This window comes from Meles meles, chromosome 11, assembly GCF_922984935.1.
Source record: "Meles meles chromosome 11, mMelMel3.1 paternal haplotype, whole genome shotgun sequence".
NCBI lineage: Eukaryota > Metazoa > Chordata > Mammalia > Carnivora > Mustelidae > Meles > Meles meles.
The window spans coordinates 10,410,975-10,431,570 of NC_060076.1; the positions used below are offsets into that span (position 1 = coordinate 10,410,975).

Genomic DNA, 20,596 nt, shown 5'->3' on the forward strand with positions numbered 1-20,596 from the left:
GTCTTTTATGGTAAGCTTGGTTTTCTCTTTTAAATAATTGATTACAGTTTTCCATAAAGTTGTTTGCTCTTAGGTTACCCACCCTCCCCTGTCTTTTTTTTTTTTTTTTTTTTTTTTTTAAAGATTTTTTATTTATTTATTTGACAGAAAGAGATCACAAGTAGGCAGAGAGGCAGGCAGAGAGAGAGGAGGAAGCAGGCTCCCCGCGGAGCAGAGAGCCCGATGCGGGGCTCGATCCCAGGACCCTGAGATCATGACCTGAGCCGAAGGCAGCGGCTTAATCCACTGAGCCACCCAGGCGCCCCATCCCCTGTCTTTTTTTTAATGTTTATTTCCGGCTTCTGGTACCTTTACCGTTGGCTTTTCAGAGGGAGATTCTGGGACCCAGACTGGATAAGGCAAGCCTGCTGTTGGGCACTCTGCGGGAGCATTTGTATCTAGAAGTGTTTTTTTCCTGAGCTTTCCTTATTTGAGTTTTCTTGTTTCTTCATGACAGCTGTCCTTTGTTTTCCACAACAGAACCAGCTTGTTTTTTTTACTAAGTCCAAGATTAGTTCTCACCTGTGTCTTAGAACAGACACTTGGGTTACTTTTTCCTCTTGATCCCCGAATCTCAGAGTAAATGTGTGACTCACAAAATATTGGTGGACTTTGACTCTGTTTTCAGATTTTCAAAGACACATTTATTAACGAAATTCGAAGGTTTGGCTTTGGTGAATTTGCTCTTGCTTGTGTGCTGGTTTTATTTGGGTGCACACTGGTTTTATAGCTGCTTAATTTCTAGCTCCTTTCCAAAGGGTTTTTAATATCTCTTCAGAATCCCCCCCTTTTTCTTTAAAGGAGAAGAAATGGTAAGAGGGGAAAATGGGGTTGCCTTTTGCTCCCAAGCCTAAATGAATAGTCATTGCTTGTAATACCGGTCTACACTTGACGCTTCCTACTGCTTTAGATGTGATGTATCCAGTGCTGTGAAGGTAATGATCCTCAACCACAGCAATATTCCATAACAGGAGTATCTGTCATATTCGTCGGGATTACCATGTTCATTGATTTGTGTCTGTAAATCTGCTGTTTCTACCCTTTAAATTTGATCTATAATTGGACCTCCTTAAATGGTTCAGAGAAGGTAGTCTGTATTTTCTCAATGCAGCGTGGCTGTCAGCTTCTCCTTTTTCATTATACATTCAGCAGACTTGATAAAATCAGCAGGACACCTCATTTGAAACTGTTTAATCGCTGCCTTTTTCCTTTGCTAAAACCATTGAGGTGGTCAAGCGATGTACACAAATCATTTTAAATAGAAAATATGGTTTTCTCTGTGACCCAGCTAAATAGATAGTGTTATGCAAAACAAGTTAAAAAGTAATAAATGCCAAAAAAATCTTCTAATTGGAGTAAAAAATTGTGGGCAACTCTATCCTCTCTCCAAAAGTAGAGTATCCTGAAATATTGCAGGACCCTGTAAAGACAAGATGATGGTTTTCTAAAGATTCTCTGGTTTCTGAACAAAGCAAGTTTAAATTTTCAAATAGTGCTGAGCTGCCTTTTACATCCATTCAAAGGGAGCCCATACTTATTTGTAACGCCTTTATAGCCTACTTTTGTAGGGGATATCTGCTGTCTGTTAATATCTATGCAGCATAACCTTTCAGCCATTTGCTATTGTGATAATAAATTTTTGTTTCTTTGTCTGTCATTTTGTCTACTCAGCTGTTACTCTTCAAAGTACGAACTAAAAATAATAGCTCCAAATAAATGCCACATAATAAAGTGTTTTACAGTGGAAGCTGGAATAACCTGGTGGCTGCGGCTCGCCGTCCTATTTCCATTGCTGGTGCCGTAGTGTCTTCCCCGAGTGTCAAGGTGACTCTACCAGGGCCAGCTCATTAAAACAATCTGTTCTTTCTAACGGGCTTGGTACTTAGCGCTATACCCAGCAGCCTGCCAAGGCACAGTTGTGAAGCACGACTCACGGCATAGCATGTATGAAATTATGTGGCATCCACTTTTTAAAAAATACCAATTCTCCATAAGCTCATTTTCCTGCTTCAGCATTTTATTGTGACTAATTTACAGTGACTCCTGTCAGTGGTGAGAGTAGGGCCAGTTGCAGGTTTGCCCGAGACGGTGGTAAGTGTGACCTCAGGCTTTGGAGGAGCGTTGTTTACCTGGTGGATGTGGCCCTAGAGGATTAATATTGACACTGTGCTCAGGCGGGACACCGGGCGTGGTGCCATTTGTGCCGCCCGAAGTAACCTTGGAGGGAGAAGCCCGAGTGGGTAGATAACACTAAAGGTGCATCTTTTTCTTTCAGGTTCTGGCTCCTTGGCAGCAATGGCTGTGTTTGAAGATAAGTTTAGGCCAGATATGGAGGTACGTAAGTCCCTGCAGTTTTCTTCTCTGTCACAGGTTTTTCCAGCTGTGTGTCGGACATTAGCAAATTGACGGCCGGTTTCTCCAGAGCTTGTACAGCACTGTTGTTAGCTGGAATGCTCTTTGGCACGGGTCGCCGTGTTTGCTGAGAAGACCGGTTGGTTGGGAGAGCTTCATTTCGGAGTGGCCCTGCTGTGTCCTCCCCAAGGCTCGCGGAGCCAGCACTGGTCAGCCTCTCGCTTTGGCCTCTGGGCTGTCTGGGATCTTCTTGGCTGAGGATGCTGCTGCAGCGTGGATGTTGTGCTGTGCACTTGCTCTCTGTGTCTCGGTATCTCAAAATGACGAGGTTTTTTTTTTGTTTTCTCACTGAGAATAGAGGAACTAGGTCTTTGCGTGACACACAGACCTGGTCTGAAAATGGAAGCAGCTTAAAAAGCCCCTATAGATTGTTCTGCATCTGGAAGGAGAGGGGGGCAGGACCCGTATGTGTGGTGGAGTGTTCTCCGAGGGTGACGGATCTAGTGGCGCGAGTCTCTTGTAAGAGAGCCTTTGTTCTCTTTTCTTTGGTGGTAGGGGAGGGTGGTACCTTCTGAATGGCATCCCACCTGTCTGCTTTAGTGCTAGATGTCCCCTCCCCATTGGGCAGCCTCCCCACCCCCTAGATCTCCAGGAACAAACCCACCAGTCTTCCCTTGTCACTTACTTGATGGTACCAGGTTATTCCTCTGCCGTGCTTACCCCTGCCGCTCAGCCAGCTTGTGGGCACAGAGGTCCTGTGAAGTCAGCCTTCATTGTCTGCTCTTAGTTTTTTGATAGCTGTTAATTTTGTGATGGTGCATAGCAACTTGTTTTCAACAATTAGTAGGCTGTTGATGAGTGGTTTACCCTATTCTTTAATATGTAGGCATCTGCTGTTTCTGCCTTTGCAGTATTGTTCTGTTCAGATACCAGAGGATGTCTCTGGGAATTACTTTCTGACAGTGCTTTATGCCTAATCATCTTTGGAGGAGATTGCATATTTAAACATTTTTATTCCACCAGCTCGTTGTCTTTGGAGCACCAGCTGTCGTTGGAACTCTGAAGCTCTCTCTGCCCTTTAGGTTTGGGCCAAGTGCCCTGAGAGCCAGAGGATGTAGGGTTGTGGATGCTGCCCATCCAGGACGGGGGTTTCCTGCCAGAAGCTTCTCTGCTTTTGGTGTGTGAGGTTAGCACACGTAAGTGACTTGGTCACTGATGGCTGGATTGCTCTCCTTTCTTGGACATCTGCCAGAATTAAAACCTATGACCAAAGGTAGGATTTAGCTGGGTGTTTTGTAGTAAAAATAATAGTGTCTTGCTCCAATTAAGAATAGTAAACAGGTCCAAGTATCAACTGTAAATGAGATTAGGATTCTGTTCTCATTTCTCAGTGTGAAAATTTATTCCTATCTCAGCATTATTTTCTGTTTGGGGTTCTTAAGTACAGAGGAAAAATAAGATGTACTAGGTCACTTAAAGAAAAAGAAAAAAAAAGGTCTTCCAGTCTCCAGTCTAAAGGAGAGAAGTTCCTGAGTCTTCACGTATCCATTAGAATTAACGAAGGTATGGGGAGAAAGACTCTGATGATTTTTGTTTAGAAAATCACCTCAGGAAAAAAAAAAAGAAAGAAAAAGAAAACCACCTCAGTAATGTCAAGCCCTCCTTTAAACCACATTAATCTTTTCAAATTTTCTTGAGAGCTTTGTCTACTTCCAATTGATTGGAACCTCCATATGTTAGAGACAAATGAGAATTGCAGAAAAAGTTGAAAGCATGAGGTATATTCAAAGTGACTTAACACTCTGCTAAAGTAATTTTACATTATTCAGAGTTTGGATTTGAAGTGATTCAAAGGCCACGAATTTAATATTGATGTGATTTGAGGAAGTAAAGGGACCTGTGATCATCCCTTTAATAAGATTTGTGGTATCGTCAGTCTGGAGAATGTGGTCCTTAGATCAATTTTATATGCCGCTCAGACCACTTGATGTTCTGTATCAGCTGTGAGACCTTGAAATCGCCTGGCCAAATTCCCATTTCAGATTGATTAATTAATTTTACAATTTCACATGACTGGTTTTGGTCATGGAAGTTGTTGAAACTTGATGCAGACTGACAGTGAACACAATCGCTTTATTGTAAAGAAGGTAGTACCTGCTTCTTTGGTACGTAATAATATAACAACTGTCAGGAGATAATACTTAAAAAATGTACAGGGTCGTTGATAGATACCAAAAGAATTTATTGTAAAGACCACACCGCTAACTACTGGCCACCTTGCTTTTGGGGGGGGAAGATTAAATGATGTGCTTTCAGTGGGAGGCTGAGTCTGGCTGGTGAAGTTGAGAGGATGAGTTTTAATGACTTCTTTGTTGTGAAAGAGAATTCGTCAGGGTGTCATTTCTGGCTCCGCATTTGCATAGAACTTCTGCAGACATTTTGGTTTCAGATTTCCCATCTTTATTTTCCTTCTTTCCAGGAAGGCTTTCTGTCTTTCTGTGAAAAGAGATCCTCCATGACTTTTCTTTTTTACCTCTTTTGAGACCGCAGGGTTGGATGGCTAAATCTGCTTATGTCCTTCCGGTATGAGAAAGGATCCTGGACGTGTCTCACACACAAACCCAGGAGAGCCTTGCTGCCTCTCAGATCTTACATGGATTGCCAGGACAGGAGGTGCTGCACAATTCACGGACAGTTGCATAAGAAGGGACAGTTTCAGGCTATCGTAATTACGCATTCTTTGCCAAACAGTAATTTTTAGTCCAGACTTACTAAACAAACTCTTGGCTTTATTGTTAGAACAAATCAATTAGAGGTAGCTCATAGTACACCCCCCCTTTTCTTCTTTCTTAACTTCCTCCTACCCTTGCTCTGTCCCTCCCTCCCACAGCCCTGTGCTTTGGAAGTGCTAGTCCTGGACTGCAGTATTTGTGGGATGAAAGTCCATGTCTCCCTAAAAACCTTTATTGTGTTCTCATTATCTTCAGCTTCATAGTCCATTATGGTAGTCAGCAATCACATGTAGCTGTTGAGCGTTTGAAATGTTTCTAGTCTGACTTGAGAGTGCTTTAAGTAGAAAATGCACTAAAGACTTAGTACAAAAAATTTTAAAAATATATTTCATTGGGGCACCTGCATGGCATAGTCAGTTAAGTGTCCAACTCTTGGTTTCAGCCCAGGTCATGGTCTCAGGGTTGTGAGATCAAGCCCTGCATTGGGCTCTGTGCTCAGCAGGGAGTCTGCTTGGGATTCCCTCTCCCTTTCCCTGTGCCCTTCCCCATCATGGGCACATATGCATATTCTAAAATAAATCTTTAAAAAGTCTGTATATATTTTATTAATAATGTGTGTATTCATTGCATATTGAAGCAATACTACTTTAGGTGTATTGGGTTAAATACCAAATTACTATTACTATTTTTAAAAGATTTTATTTATTTATTTGACAGACAGAGATTACAAGTAGGCAGAGAGGCAGGCAGAGAAAGAGGAGGAAGGAGGCTCCCTACTGAGCAGAGAGCCCGATGCGGGACTTGATCCCAGGACCCTGAGATCATGACCTGAGCTGAAGGCAGAGGCTTAACCCACTGAGCCACCCAAGCGCCCTTAAATAACAAATTATTAAAATTTTTAAAAATATTTTTTTTTTACTTATTTGACAGACAGAGATCACAAGTAGGCAGACAGGCAGGCAGAGAGAGGGGAGGGGGAGAAGCAGACTCCCTGCTGAGCAGAAAGCCCGATGCGGGGCCCGATCCCAGGACCCTGGGATCATGACCTGAGCTGAAGGCAGAGGCTTTAACCCACTGAGCCCCCAGGCGCCCCATTAAAATTTAATTTCACTTATATTTATTTAAGATCCTACTTACTCACCTGAGAGAGAGCATGTGTGAGCACGAGTTAGGCGGAGGGGTGGAGGGGGAGGAGAGAGAGAGAGAGAATCCCTTGCAGAGTCTGCACTGGGCATGGAGCCTGATGTGGGGCTTGATCTCACAACCTGAGCTGAAACCAAGAATCAGACACTTAACTGACTGAGCCACCCAGGCACTCCTATTCTTACTTTTTCAAATGTAGCTACTAGAAAATTTAAAACTATGTATGTGGTTCACAAATTTCTATTGACAGGATTAGGATAGCATTGAGCTTGTCATTTGACATCACATTTAAGGTTTCTGCCATATCCAGGTGACACCTGTACTATTATTTTTCTTGAGAAATTTTTTAATAAATTAATTCACTATTTTATAAATTGAGATACCATTTACATGTAATAAAATGCATGGATCTTAGCTGTACAGTAGATCTTGGCATTTGTAATTCATTTCTTTTGTCAGTTCCCTTTCTCTTCCCTACAACCACTTCAGTTCACCTCTTTAAGTTAAATTTTGTTTCTAAATATAGTATATTATCTGTGAAGTTCTGGGTTTGATGCACTGGTTATTTTTTTCCCTGAGACACATGAATGTGAGTACACACTATTAATATAAATAAAAAATATATTCATGTGTCAGCCATGGTGTGCAAGCTCGGGGGTATGAGTATTAAACTTGGGGAAACCTAGGGCTCCGTCACGCTCCGTCCCCCACAGCCCCTCTTGCCGGCTTGCTGTTGTTCCATACGGGGTGTGCTTGCTCGTCATTGAGTCCTCCCTGCTGGCGTCAGCCCGCGGTGCCCGCGTGGCTTCTTCATTTGTTTGTGTCCTTGTCCTCCATTGTACACACGTGTCTCATTGTTTTATGGCTGTTTGGGGGGCATCTCCCTCACTTGCCCTTGTTAGGGGGGGAGCCTTGAGGGCAGAGGCCATGACACCGTTTCTGTTCTTCAGCTCATGTTCCGTGTGTGCTGAGCTGAGACAGGATAACCCTGCCCTGAAGCAAACTCTGAGTCATCAAAAACCACCTGGGAAATGGAGGGGACTTTCTCTTCTTCCGATCTGGAAAGTGCTGCGCGTTTTTCTGAGATAACCGAGGAAGATAACTCTACACTTCTCAAGTGGTACACAGCACTGGGGCAGAGTCAGCAGAGCAAACACCCCCTTAAGTACGCAGGCAACACCGGAGATGGGCAAAGGGCACATGCGCACTGGGAAATCATGGGCCAAAAAGCAGAGCAGGGAAACCCAGCAGGGCTTCGTGAATGGCTAAGACAGGCCTCTGCTGTTTCAGGTTATCTGAGCCAGTGACTTGCCTCAGGTGAAAACCCTGGCTGAAGGTTGCCGAGAAACTGCCGGCTAACCATGTGAGTTTAAGAGTCCTGACAGTCTCCACGGATCTTCACCCGGCTGTGACCCTGCCCCTGTCCTCAGTGGTCTTGGAATTTTCACTTTGTCCTTCTGTCTTTATGGTTAGCCTGGAAGTCCTCCGAGGGTCGGAGCTGTGTTGCTTCTTCCTTCTCTTGCCTTGCACCTAGCGTGCTGACTGCTGTGCGGGAGGCATTCAACCAGTGCTTGTTAAGCAAGTGGATAAAAAGGTGTCAGAAGCAGCTTCCCTTAGTCGTTCCCAGCTTAACCCTCCTTTGATACAGTTTGATAACTTCACCTTTACTGTTGATAATACTCAGCTGTGATAGAAATGAGGGTAGAAGAAGTTGTATTACTTTTGATAAATCTCCCGCCTTATTTTTATCAGCAACGGGGCTTATTTGCTATGTCTTAGCAGAAGAGTGGATTTGGAAATGTGTAAGTTGACCTAATGACAAGGGGGTCAGTTATATGAGAGGTTTGTTTTTGGTGATGCTGGATCGCACGGAGCCATTCCCCTAGATTTCTTTTTTTCCCCCCTATTGTTAGAGCTAGTGTAAGAGTTAAGCCCCTGATCCTGGTTGTTACCCATAGGCTGGCTGGGCAGGAAACTAGTGATAATCACACTGTGGCCTTTTGAGTCCATTTTCCAGTTAAGTTTAAGGAATTTGACCAGAATACCCAGGAATATGGTGTTAGCTTTGTGAAGGTATCTCGAAAATTGCTAAAATCGCTCACGTAAAAGCAGATTTGAATTTACGGCAGGAAGGGAATTAAGGGAGTCCATCAGATAACTTCCGTTATCTTCCTTCCATCCTGTTTCTTTGTAAGGAGGAATGTTTTCATTTGGTCCAGTGAGAAATTTAAACTCTTGACGATTATAATTCATTAAAACGGGTAGAAGATTAATATTTAGTCTGTCAAGATCAACACTGTCCCCTCTTTGCACTAATTGTCAGAATAGCGCGCGAGGGCCGCTGAAGGGTAGTGGCGTGCGGCAGGACCCTGACATCACAGGGAGACGATTCAAAGGCAAACTGTCCTGCACCCTCTGGTATCGACTTGCAAATTAGCATCTGGAATCTAATTAAACAAGCTTAATGAAAGTAGCAGCTGAATGCTGCTGGAAAAGACAATCAGCTTTTTTCCCCCTCTCTGATACATATTCTGTACTATTGAAGTTGGTCACCAAACACATCGTGTGAGCACAGTTAAAAAAAATTAGCATTTATTTGAAGAATAGAAACTGTTTTTCATTCTGTTATGCATTTGGCATGCTCTGGCGTCCCATGAGAGCCATGCCACAGCAGATAGTGCACAATATTTATAAATCCATGACAGGCAATAATAGCAACTTGAAAAATTCTTTTGCTAGAATCTCAAGTTGAGAGCTGCCAACAGCGGAGAGGATCAGATCTGCAGTGGCAGCTGCTGAGCCCTACAGTTAGAATTCTAGACTTTGAAGATGCTCAACTTAAAGAAATGAAGACTGCAGGCTTAGCCAATTTTTGCAGGTTTCTAGAGCCCTGGCTCTCTGCCTTTTGAAGATGAGTTGCTGAAGCCTCTACCACTGCCTGAGGCGTGCTAACACCAGCAGGATCTTTTTTTTTTTTTTCCCCCTAGTCTTAGTGTGTCTTCAGCTTTAAGTAGCACGTGCTTAGTCAGTGCCAACTGTGATGGTCCTTTCTCTGGTCACAATACTGAGGGATGAGCTCTTAGCCTCTGCCCTTCAGAGAGAAGCCACGAAGATAGATGGTGACGTGGACAAGTGCCACTTCAGCCGTCTGATTTATGGAGTCATATTTCATCGCGCGGCAAGTGCTGGCCTCTAGAGAAGCCCTTATAGATTGCTAAAGATGTGAGCGGCTCTCGCCCTAAAGGCTTGTGGTTACCTCGCAGACGTGATGCCAAACACCTAGCTGTCGAAGAAACAGAATTAATCTGTCATTCCGGGCAGCGATAGAGCCACTTTAAATAATGAAAGAGTTCATACCTCTGTAGTGCCGTGACAGCACATCTTCGAAATCACTGTGGTGGGTTTTGTTTTTGTTTTAAGCCTGGTAGTAGCAAGACACCGAAGTTGCAGATTCGTCTCTGCTTTGCGAGACGGACGATAGTGTTAAGAGAGCTGCATTATTTTGATTAAAAAGAATGTGTTCAGCTTGGCACAGAGACTGGTCCCAAAGGAAAATATTGAGCATGGGTTCAGTGTGGTCAGGTGGGAAGGGGAATGGGAGCTTAGGAGCTAGAGGATTGGGCTGTGAGTCTGTTTCCACTGTCCTTGTGGCATGACTCTGGGCAAGCCACGACCCAAGACTGTTCGTCTAGAAGATGGGGATCCAGAGACCTGCCTGGAGGTTGCTGGCAGGATTCGATGTGGTCTGTGAAACACCTTAAGATGGTGGCTCGCATGAAATTGGCTCTAATATACGGTAGCTGCTCCTGTTTTTCAGTCATTCAGTAGCAGGATACAAACATCCCATAGCAACGACTAGTACAGTCATCCGTACTTGCATCGGGCTTGGAGATGATAGCGTAATATAGACAGATGGGAACCTTCTCTTCCATCCAAAAGCTTAAAATCTGAGACAGGCTCGTGTGGAGGTCAGTGACAGTAGAGGAAGCCAGTGTAACACATACCAGAGGCTGTGGAAGTATTTGGGTCTTTGCAAGGATGGGGGAGGAGGTATTGAAGATACAGTAATCACGGTAGCTGGTGCTTGTGGCGTGCTGCTACACTGCAGCGGACTCTGTTCTAGCAGCTTCCTCGGCACTCTCTCCTTTACCCTTCAGTAACTGCGGAGTCTCAACTTTGTTAGCCCCGTTTTGTGGAGAAGAACAGGAGGCTGCGGGGAGATCAGATACCTTGCCCCAGGTCCCACAGCTGGTGAGCGATGGAGTCACTGAGTCCTGGTCAGTCTGGCTTTAGAGCCCTCCTGTGTGATCCATCACTGTGCTGTCCTGACTCTCTGCTAGGCCTCCGATCGTCTGCCCATGGAATGGGGAAGGCATCTGATTCCAGGTGAGCTGAGGTCTGGGCTGCTTGGGCTGTTCTTCTCTCTCATGAGGAAACCAAACGAATGTCAGAGGAGGTGCGCAAGCCTCTTCGGTGAGCCCAGGGATCGGAAGGGGCCCCGGAATAGAAAGACACAAGGAAGTACAGAGATACTGGGAGATATAAAAAAGTCACTTGGCTGTGAAAAATATTTTTTTCTTCTCTTTGAATTCATCAGATGAACCTGCTGAATTCATCCTTTTAACCCTCCTTCACCCCAAATACCTTTTGATTGGTTCCCCCCCAAAGTTTTCAGATATTCACAAGAGAGCTGTTTTCTCTATATAGCTTATGTTCAGATGGCATAGACGTCTTCAAATTTAGTAATGAGACCAAGAAGTCCTTAAATATTGGTGAATGGCATTTGTCCATTTGAGACAAATCATGAATAACTTAACAAAAATAAAAAAAAATAAGCAAGACTATCACATTTGAATAATGAGGTGCTCTTTTTTTCCTCAACTGCCAAAACTTTTTAATCTTCGTCAACAATTGTTCTGTCCTCCGTCTTATTTAGGTTGCATCTGTGCGACTCTGAGCTCAGGAGCCCTGACAAGCGGCATATGAATTCTGTATTCATTAGTGGTCTTGATCCAAATGCCTCTGTCCCTGCCACGGGGGCTCAGGTGTGGAAGCTGCTGGCTAATCCCACCAGCTGACATTCAGAGGTTTAATGACTCCATAGGAAGGTGACCACTCGCTGGGAGGGTTGCTGGCGGAACCCACACAGCAGACAATGGAGATCAAGGAGGACTATCAGTGTTGAGCCGAAGCACGTTCCTGTGCGACTTGAACCCTGTTGGCATCAAACGGAGTTTTAAGTAAATGCAAAAAAAAAAAAACCAAAACAAAAAACCCTGACCTTTGATAGCTCTCATAAACAATGGTTTTTCTGTCTGTATTGATACTGATGGTGTTTAAGACTTTCTCTTGTTGCACTTTAATGGGTGTCAGCTTAATGAGCTGAACTTGACACACTTTTCCCGGTTTTTAGATTTTAAGGTTATGTTTGTCTGGTTGCTACATCTGTTTAGGTATCTTATATATGTCTGGGAAAAAACGTATAGTTAGGGCCAAAATTCTTTCTTATTAAATGGTTTTGAGGATCTCTGCTGACGTTTTTGCTTATTGTGATCTCTAGCTTTGAAAAAATACTGTTAGAATGTGAGTTCTTTGACTTGTGACATGTCACAGGATGTTTTGACTCCTCTAGTCTAAAAATGCTGGATGCCTTTTTTTAAATAGTAGCTTCATCGAGATATAATTTACATCTGTACAACTCAGCTACTCTAAGTGTACAGTTCAGTGGTTTTTAGTGTATTCTCAGAGTTGCACAGCTATCATCACAGTCAATTTTAGAACATTTTCATCACCCTCCAAAGAAACCCCGTACTCACGGCAAGTCATCCCCATGTACCCTCAACCTTCCCAGCCCTGGGCAACAGCTAGTCCCCCTTTGTCTCCAAAGACTTGCCTTTTCTGGACATCTCATGTAATAGGAATCATAACAATACAGGGCTTTTTGTGACTAGCTCTTTTAACAAAAAGCTCCTTTAATAAAAATATTTTCATAATATTTAATTCATGTTAGCATGTATTGTTACTTCATTCCTTTTTATGGTTTAATAATATTCCATTGTGTAGACATACCACATTTTATCTACCCGTTCGTTAGCTGATGGACATTTGGATTGTTTTCATTCTGGCTATTATGCATAATGATGCTGTGAACATTTGTGTACAAGTTTTTGTGTGGATATACATTGTCATTTCTCTTGTCAGTCCCTTGGTGTGGGGTTGCTGGGTCATATGGTAACTCTGTTTTAACCTTTTGAGGAACCCTCAGTCTGGTTTCCAAAGTGGCCAGGTCACTGGATGTGCGTTAGATATAGTAAGTTGTGTCTTTATTGTTCAGTCAAGATAATGTATTACTTTTCCTCAATAATTTTCTCTCTGGTTGTATTTAATGTAAAACAGTAGGTTATTTTTTTAAATTAAGATTTTTATTTATATTTTTATTTGAGAGAGAGCTAGGGAGCATGAGCTGGGGGAGGAGCAGGAGAGGGACAGACACACTCCGTGCCCAGCTTGATCCCATGACCCTGAGATCATAACTTGAGCTGAAATTGGGAGTCAGACACTTAACTGACGGAGCCACCCATGTGCCCCAGGATTAGTTTTTTGTTTTGTTTTGTTTTGTTTTAAGAGATGTCAGAACCCACCCAAAAATATAATCCCAGGGGCCCAGTGTAGGATTATTCTTAAGTAGTCATTTCCAGTGGAGTTAAACAGTTAATTTTAAAAATGATCAGATACTTGAAATTGGTGTAATGATTCCATGGGTAATTCGGAGAATCACTTTCAGCTTCTAGAATAGATGATGGTGAGAAGACATTGTTGATGGTTAGAGCTTCTCACCAGACCCGATATTTTGAGTTGTCCCCCATTTACAAAGTGAGTTTGTTCTCCTGAGTTCGAGCACTACTGAGCCAACTTTGGAGAGACAGGAAAGGACTTCTTGAGTTAAGGTTATTCCCTTGGATCTTTTCCTTTTGTGGTGTTTTATAAGGCAGGTGGATGTTTTCTTTGGTCTTTCTCCTGATAATTCAAGAGCAGGACTTTGCTCCCTTTATACAGAATTTGGAATTTCACAAGTAATTGCTTCTCTACCTCTGATTCTATAGGATACCTTCATCTTCCTGACTTAGGAATGGAGACTTCAATGTCTGTTCATCTGGCTGAGTCTGTGTGTCTTCCGTATCTCTCTGTCTTCAGATCCTCAGTTAATGGTGTTGGCTGGCTATTGTTTCCCCCCTTGCCATTTTATTCTGCCTCTGATACAAGTTGAAGTTCAAAGTAGGGGGTGTTTTGGGGAAGGGGCAAAGGAAATTCTAGGAAGTGTCTTAATTGTTCCCATTTAGTTTCAAGAACTAAAAGGGGATTAGATGGGAGGAGGCCCAGCAAGAAAGGTGTAGTTTACCGAAATCTCCAGTGAGCTAGGAATGGATTCCTCTGGACGCCAAGCATCTAGAATTCATGAGTCAGCAGATCTGAGGGAAGTGACCCTGTGTAAAATTTGAAGTCCTCTACCGCCAGATCTCTGAGGCCTGCTGCTGAAGGTACTACAGATGCTGCTCCATGGTTACTGACTTCGAGAAGTCTTTGTTGATTTTTCTGCCAGAAATCTTCCTGTGCAAATTTTTTTTCATACTATGCTGTGTACACACGGAATTCCTTTTCTTGTAAAGTCAGTATGTACTTATTGGGTGCCCGCTGAATGCGAGGCATTACACTGTACTTGGTGCTGCGGTCTGGAGGTGGTATTGCAGGAGGCCGTTCTGTATGACAGTGGAAATCCCTTCTGCAGCTGTGGGCCGAGTACATTGAAAAGGAGGCATTATTTTACTCTCTGGTAGATAGGTAATTATTTGTGATGCATTTCTTTGGAGCAGGTGTTCCCATTTGAAATGTTTTCACTTTACATATTTCCTATAACTGAGAAAGGCAGGAGGAGATACTCTGTATAGGAGAAATATTTCACAAAGTATATTGCTTGCTGCACCTGTGGCAAAGATCCAGCAGGCAAAATGTAGCTTCTTTGTGACCAGGAAGTCTTTAATTAGAGAGAGGCAAGAGTTAGATTCCAGTATTGACTAGAAATAAGTGTTTCGTGACTTTCAACTATATGAGTAGAATTAAAAGGAAGTTTTGTTAATATAATATTCTACATCATGATATCACAGAGAAAATGAACTTCTTTATCCATCTCTTACCACATTGGTCAAAGGGCTAAGGGTCTCAGGGACATAATTTAAGACACTAAAAATGTCGCCTTTATCTGCATTGTCCTTTTCTGTTACTCAAGCAAGCCAGGCCAAGACCGGACTGCCTCAACTCCTTGGGAAAAGAAAGAAAAAGAACTCTTTTTTATTATTCACTGATTTCATTCCATCCTGGAACTACTATTTTGTGAAAATTTTGCCTCATAACCCCTTACTGAACAGTGGCTTTCAGGAGAAGAGGGGAAAACCCCCCTGACTTTCACTGTCAGAAGTAAGGCTCTGTGTCAGGAATCCAGGAGGTCGTCTGTGGTTAGAGGCGGGCAGCTCTTAAACAATGGATTTCCACTTTTCTTGTATGTCAGTTAGAGAAATACAAGAAATGAAATATAGGACTGAGTGTTATTGGATGGTAGCTTAGAATCTTATAAGTTTTGCCTTGGCAGGTAATTTGGCATAAATTGTTAATGTAAATCTGGGTTAGTGGTGAAGACATTATTTTAGTAAAAAAGATAAACTGCTGATTAATTCAGCATAGAACTCAATTACAAATTGGAAGTGTCTCTGCGGGACTCCCGGACCCTAAAGACAGCAGATGTTGAATTGATACTCCAGCATATTTCACAGTGGTATGAAATATTAACATGGTTTATTATACTTGTGTGGTGTGTGATATCAGAAAAGGGGGAGGCGGTGGGCATGTGGGTGTGCAAAGCAGCCGCACGTTACACATTCGCTAGTACACACTCAAGCGTGATTAAGAATCGTAGGAAAGTTTCTTCTTTTTTTAAAGTGAAATAGCTCTGGAAAAATTAAGTGTAAAATAACACTTGGAGCTCAATACTTAAACGCGGTGCCTGTGTACGTTTATGTTATACCTGTAAATGAACATAAAATAAAAATGGCAAACTTACATTACATATTTAAATGTTAAATGGGACCACTGCTGCAGAAGGGGGGACTTGAGCTCTTGATCTGTATTTCGGTAACTGTCAGCTTTCATGGCTTGGGAAGTTTTCCTGGGCTGCTGTACCATTTTTACCTTCTGATCTAGAACATATGGTAATTTAATAATGCCCCTGTAATTTGCACAGGCAGAGAAGTTTTGTTTCACAGTTTTCATAGATCTGTATCCACTCAAGGGGGGAAAAGTCGGCAAATACGATGTATCAGAAGAGCTGAATAAATGAAACTGCCAATATTTGAAGGGATTAGCAATTTTTAAGAGGCGTGAGAGTAAAGTTGGCTTAGATGAGATATTTCAAAGCCATTACTACAATTACAACAGGTTTTTTTTTTTCTTCTTTGCATCACAGCCTAGTCTAGATTTTGCTAGCTGAAGTAAAAACTGTTCCAAAAATAGCCAAATGATTATGGTCAGAATGAACATAGCCTGGATACCTTCAGCTGTTATAAAGGCTTTAAAGAATGGTGCTTTCTCAAAAACATCAAAATTGGCAAAGGCAGAAGGACCGTGGGCGAAGAAACCAGAAGTTTCTTGGTACCTACATCACCAGAAGAACATCTTTTATATCCCCATTGAGTGTCCGCGAAAGCCTTTGTAAACTGTCATGAGGCGGTGATCATTCAGAGATGTGAAGGGTGGCCTTGTGTTCCATTCACCTAAGTTGTACTGATCTCTGGCCGGGTGCCGAGGTCTGTGTGTGGTGGTTATGAGCCATGGTCTCTCCCTTTGCAACTTAGTGGCCTGGACCGGCCTACAGGCATCTACTTGAAAGTGCGGTGTGAAAAGCACAAGAAGGGTGCATCCGTGGGGGGCGCAGAGGTAACACAGAGGGGGACTGGTGGAATCTAGGGACTTTTGGATGGCTTGAAGTGCACGTGACTCCTCGCTTGAATTTTTTTGTCTTGGTGTTTGAGGAAGGGGTGGGACAGGGAGGCTGCAGAAAAAGAGAGACCAGGGGGCATCCCATCATGCACAGAGGCGCAGGGCTGGGCGGGGGGTGGGGAGGAAGCGCCTGCTCTAACTTTTTTTCAGTTGTGGAACCCTGGAAGTTTGGACAGCTGAGCATATTTGGAAATAGGAAAACGAAACTCCGGAGGGTGTCCAGAGTTGTCTGGGTGGTCATTTCCTGAGTCGGTGTGGCCTTTTAATTAGCATCCGCTCTTCAGTGTGGGATAAGGGCGAGCTTAGCATCCCTGTCCCCGCGTGTGAATATTTAGTTCAGAAAGCTGCCACGTTCCATTAGAGGTGGTTGTGTTTCGGCGGTGGGTGCAGGAGCTGTGTAGACTTTTCACATGTCCTTTGAGATTTCCGTTGCAGTGTAATTGGGAGATGCTGGTACTTAGTGTGTTGTGCATGGCGGGATGTGAGCTTACCTGCCGTAATGAGACCCCAGCAGCATACCTCGGGAAGGGAGTTAAAGTTTTAACCTTAACAGATAATGTTACTTGTGGGTTTCTGTGAGGTAATTTATACTACTCTTCCCTAACCCTGAAACGGTACAGGAACAAAAATAAGAAAATGATATGAAGTTGTGCTAAGTTGGTGTTTTAAAATTCCACCCAGTCATACAGATTTGGAAACGGTCTGCCGCAGCCAGTGCCCAGCGCGCAGTCACACCTGGAGTCGTTGTCACCTAGTCGTCACGTCGGAGTCTAGTTTTTCTGACTTGGAACTGTGATGATACCAGGAGATTGAAAAGATCCAAGGGAACATTAACTTTGATTCCTTGACAAATACATTGGTTTCTTTTAACTCCGATAAATTGAATTGGGTAACAGCAAAAACAGGGCATGAAGGAAAGTGCATGTGGGGCTTTGAAGAGGTCTGGGCGCGAAGATTGATTTTTGCCTCTGATGTAACCCCTGTAACCCCGGTTTATAAAACCTAAACCTCGTTCGCGACGTGGGCTTAAGTCAGTACTTGAGGGGATTGTTAGTAAATTGTACTCAGGCTCAACAAAAGTTTCTTCTCTTATCCTCTGACTACTTCTTGCCCCAGAATGTCAGAAGAAAATGAAAGCGCTCTCTAGTTAAGATTTACAATCAACAAATGGCCTGATGGGAAAATTCAGTTAAATGGTATCTTTTTTTATTGATAATACAGGGTAGTCGAGAAACAACTTGACTCATTCTGTTTGCTGAGGGGTTTTAATCTGTGGATTGTAGGGAAATGCAAATGTTTCAAATGTAGGGCTGAGGCAGTGAATTAATAGGCTGTTGGTTTGGGGTTTGATGAGTGTACATTCTGTATTAGAGAGATTCATCAGGATGCTCTTAGTTTTACCAAATGTTAACAAGCATGACGAATTGATGGAATGATTGAGTAGCATTATTAAGCAGCGTATTTACAACTTTGAAGAATTTTAGAGGTCAGCTACTTTAAAAAGACAAACTCATGCGTGGATTCATCAGTTACACCTAAGGAGTTTACAAGCATCGTTAGTGATTTTGGAACTAGTTGTATGGAGGTTCTGTTGTCTTGAGTGAAACAACAACAACAACAAAACAAACAAACAAACAAAAACCAGGGGCTTGTGAGTCAGACAGAACTCTGCAGAATCTCAGACTTTCCGGTTATCAGGCATGTGCCTCTGGGTTAATCATTTTCCCTCTCTGAGCCTCTGTTTCCTGGATTTGTAAAATGGACATACGGGTCGTCCCTACCTTAAAGGGTTATTTGGAATAACGAGTGGACGAAGTGGAAGGATGTACTAGGCACAGGGCCTGCACACAGTAGTGTAAGTTCTTTTTCTGCCTTATTTTTTTTTTCTGCCTTATTGTAGGATATAATTTCTAATGAAGCATAATAAGTGAAAATGTGCCACTTAGTACGGTTCTTATTGGCATAGCAGTAAATTCTGTATGGAGTGTGTTCAGGTGTTTTATGGCATCACTGTGAATTTCATTTTTAGTACAGGGGCTATTCTCATAATTGATTTGCTTTGAATTGGGGTTTGAAAAAACAGTACTGAGTTATGATCAGTTGCCCCTTGTGTTGGTAGTTCTGCAGGAGTTAGCCTTTTGGTAACGGTGTTTGTGAACGCGAGAGAAAGGGGAGGACTGGATCAGGTTAGCACCCAGCATGGATTTCCTGCATGCCGGCGCTGTGCTAGCGGTGTCTGCGGTGCATAGGGTGCTTTGTTTAATCCTCACAACCCACCCGGGTGCTACATGGTTCAGGCCTCCTCTGCAGATAAGGACTTTGGGACTTAAAAATGTTGACTTTACCACCGAGGTCACATAATTCCTAAGTAACAGGACTTGGCTCTCCTGGGTCTTCATTCTCTTCAATTCTTTGCCTCTGCTGCCTCCCTCCTCCCCCCAGCCCCACCGCTGCAGTCATATTGTGAATATATCCGTCAGCTCCAGAAGTTTCTTTATGCCCCTTTGGGAGACATCCCCATTCTTCCCAAGAACCTGAAGTAACTGAGAGGGCATCTGATGGCTGTGTGTGTGCCTGGGATCCCAGGATGAGGGGATGAGCCAGGGGCCTCATGGAGAAGTGTCTGACTCGGTAGCACCTCAGGGTCTCTACCCCCCGCCCCCCATCTGCTCCTGCTTGTCCGCTTTACTTAGGTTTGTTCACTTCTACTTTCTCATAACTTTACTTTGCAATGGCCGAACCCTCATGACCACAGTTTTCCCTTAGAACCTCCTTACATTCTTTTGGCTCTTGCCCCATGGTTAATCAGCCCTTTAACACTCTTTCTACCATACTCCAGAGGCCAGACAGGCATAGGTTGCGAGCCCTTGCCACCAGTGAAATGGCATTTACAAGTTGGCAGATCTCCCCCCCCCACCCCCCCAAAAAACAGCAGCTTCCACTGGCTCTTCCTTTATCTTGTCTCTTTTTGGTGACACCCATTAGAGGGCCTACCGCAGAAGCTTACCAGTGTCTGGAATATATAATTAGGTTAATCATTGTCTCTATCAACCTGCCAGAAGAACAGCGGCCAAGAAGTTATAAAAGGCCTTTCTGTGACGGCTGAGTTTGTTGAGAATTGGGTCAGTGCCCGGGACCCATGCTGGACGTCCAGGCGGCACCCGTCGCTCCCTTCTCCTGCATTCCCACCTGACCCTCACTTTCACCGGCCTCCCAGCCCTGTTGATGGTCCTGCCTGCCCCTGCCGGCCCACCACCGTGTCACTGGGAGCGTTCTAATCCCCTGCTCTCCTCTCGTCTGCCTTTGGCCTTTCTTCCTCTCCTGTTTCCAGGTTATAGGTTCATAAAACAAAAATCTAACTGCATCATTCGCCAGCTTGAAATGCTCCACTTCCTCCCACCGCCTTGCTTGCACGGCTGGTTCCTTGTATGGCCCATGAGGTTCTCTGGTATTCAGCCACGCCTTTCTCCTTCCCACGGTTTTACTTCTCCCATCACATCTGCCCCTTGACTTGGCGCCCATTTATTTGTATGTCAGGATTCAGCCTTGTCGTTGTCACCTGCACCCCGTGAGACCTCCGTACCCCTCTAGAGTTCCGGCATCAGGTCTGATTCTTTTTTTTTAAGATTTACTTATTTATTTGACAGACAGAGATCCCAAGTAGGCAGAGAGGCAGGCAGAGAGAGAGGAGGAAGCAGGCTCCCCGCTGAGCAGAGAGCCTGATGCGGGGCTCGATCCCAGGACCCTGAGATCATGACTTGAGGTGAAGGCAGAGGCCTTAACCACTGAGCCACCCAGGCGCCTCAGGCCTGATTCTTAAGACCTCTTACCACACTGTAGTGAGCTTTTCTTCCTGTTTCCCTTCTGGACTCCACACTCTTCGGGGCAAGGTCTTTGTTCGGATCTTATGCGCAGTGTTCAGTGGTGTCTGCAGAGCACGTTAGGATCAGAGCATTAGGACATGTTTGCTGAACTCAGCTGAACTGTACATTTTTTTCAGGGGTTTTATATCATGTGAAACTTGCTTCATATGTGGTCTTTAAACTTCGTCAAACAAAGGTGCTCTGTACTTCCGTGGGTCTCCTTCTAGTCCTTTCTAATCCTTGTGAGGCTGTAGAAGCAGGATCGTGCAGTGTAACCCAGTCCCCACAGTAACCTTCCCACATGGGCCCTGTCCCCTGCCCTGCTTTCCGTCCTCCAGATGTGAGCGTGGCTCTTGTTGTTCGTCTCTGAGTGACCCAGGGAACACATTAACTTCATTTCCCCCTCTGTTTTCATCACCA

At 43.8% G+C, this 20,596-nt stretch overlaps 1 protein-coding gene across 1 annotated transcript in view; it reads left to right on the forward strand.

Moving 5' to 3' along the window:
• PSMB7 (proteasome 20S subunit beta 7) overlaps positions 1-20,596 on the forward strand; it is a 61,210-nt gene that overhangs the window by 29,789 nt on the left and 10,825 nt on the right. Inside the window, exon 6 of the mRNA XM_046023625.1 lies at positions 2,315-2,373. Coding sequence (XP_045879581.1) covers positions 2,315-2,373 — 59 coding nt within the window. The remainder of the gene's footprint in view (positions 1-2,314; positions 2,374-20,596) is intronic.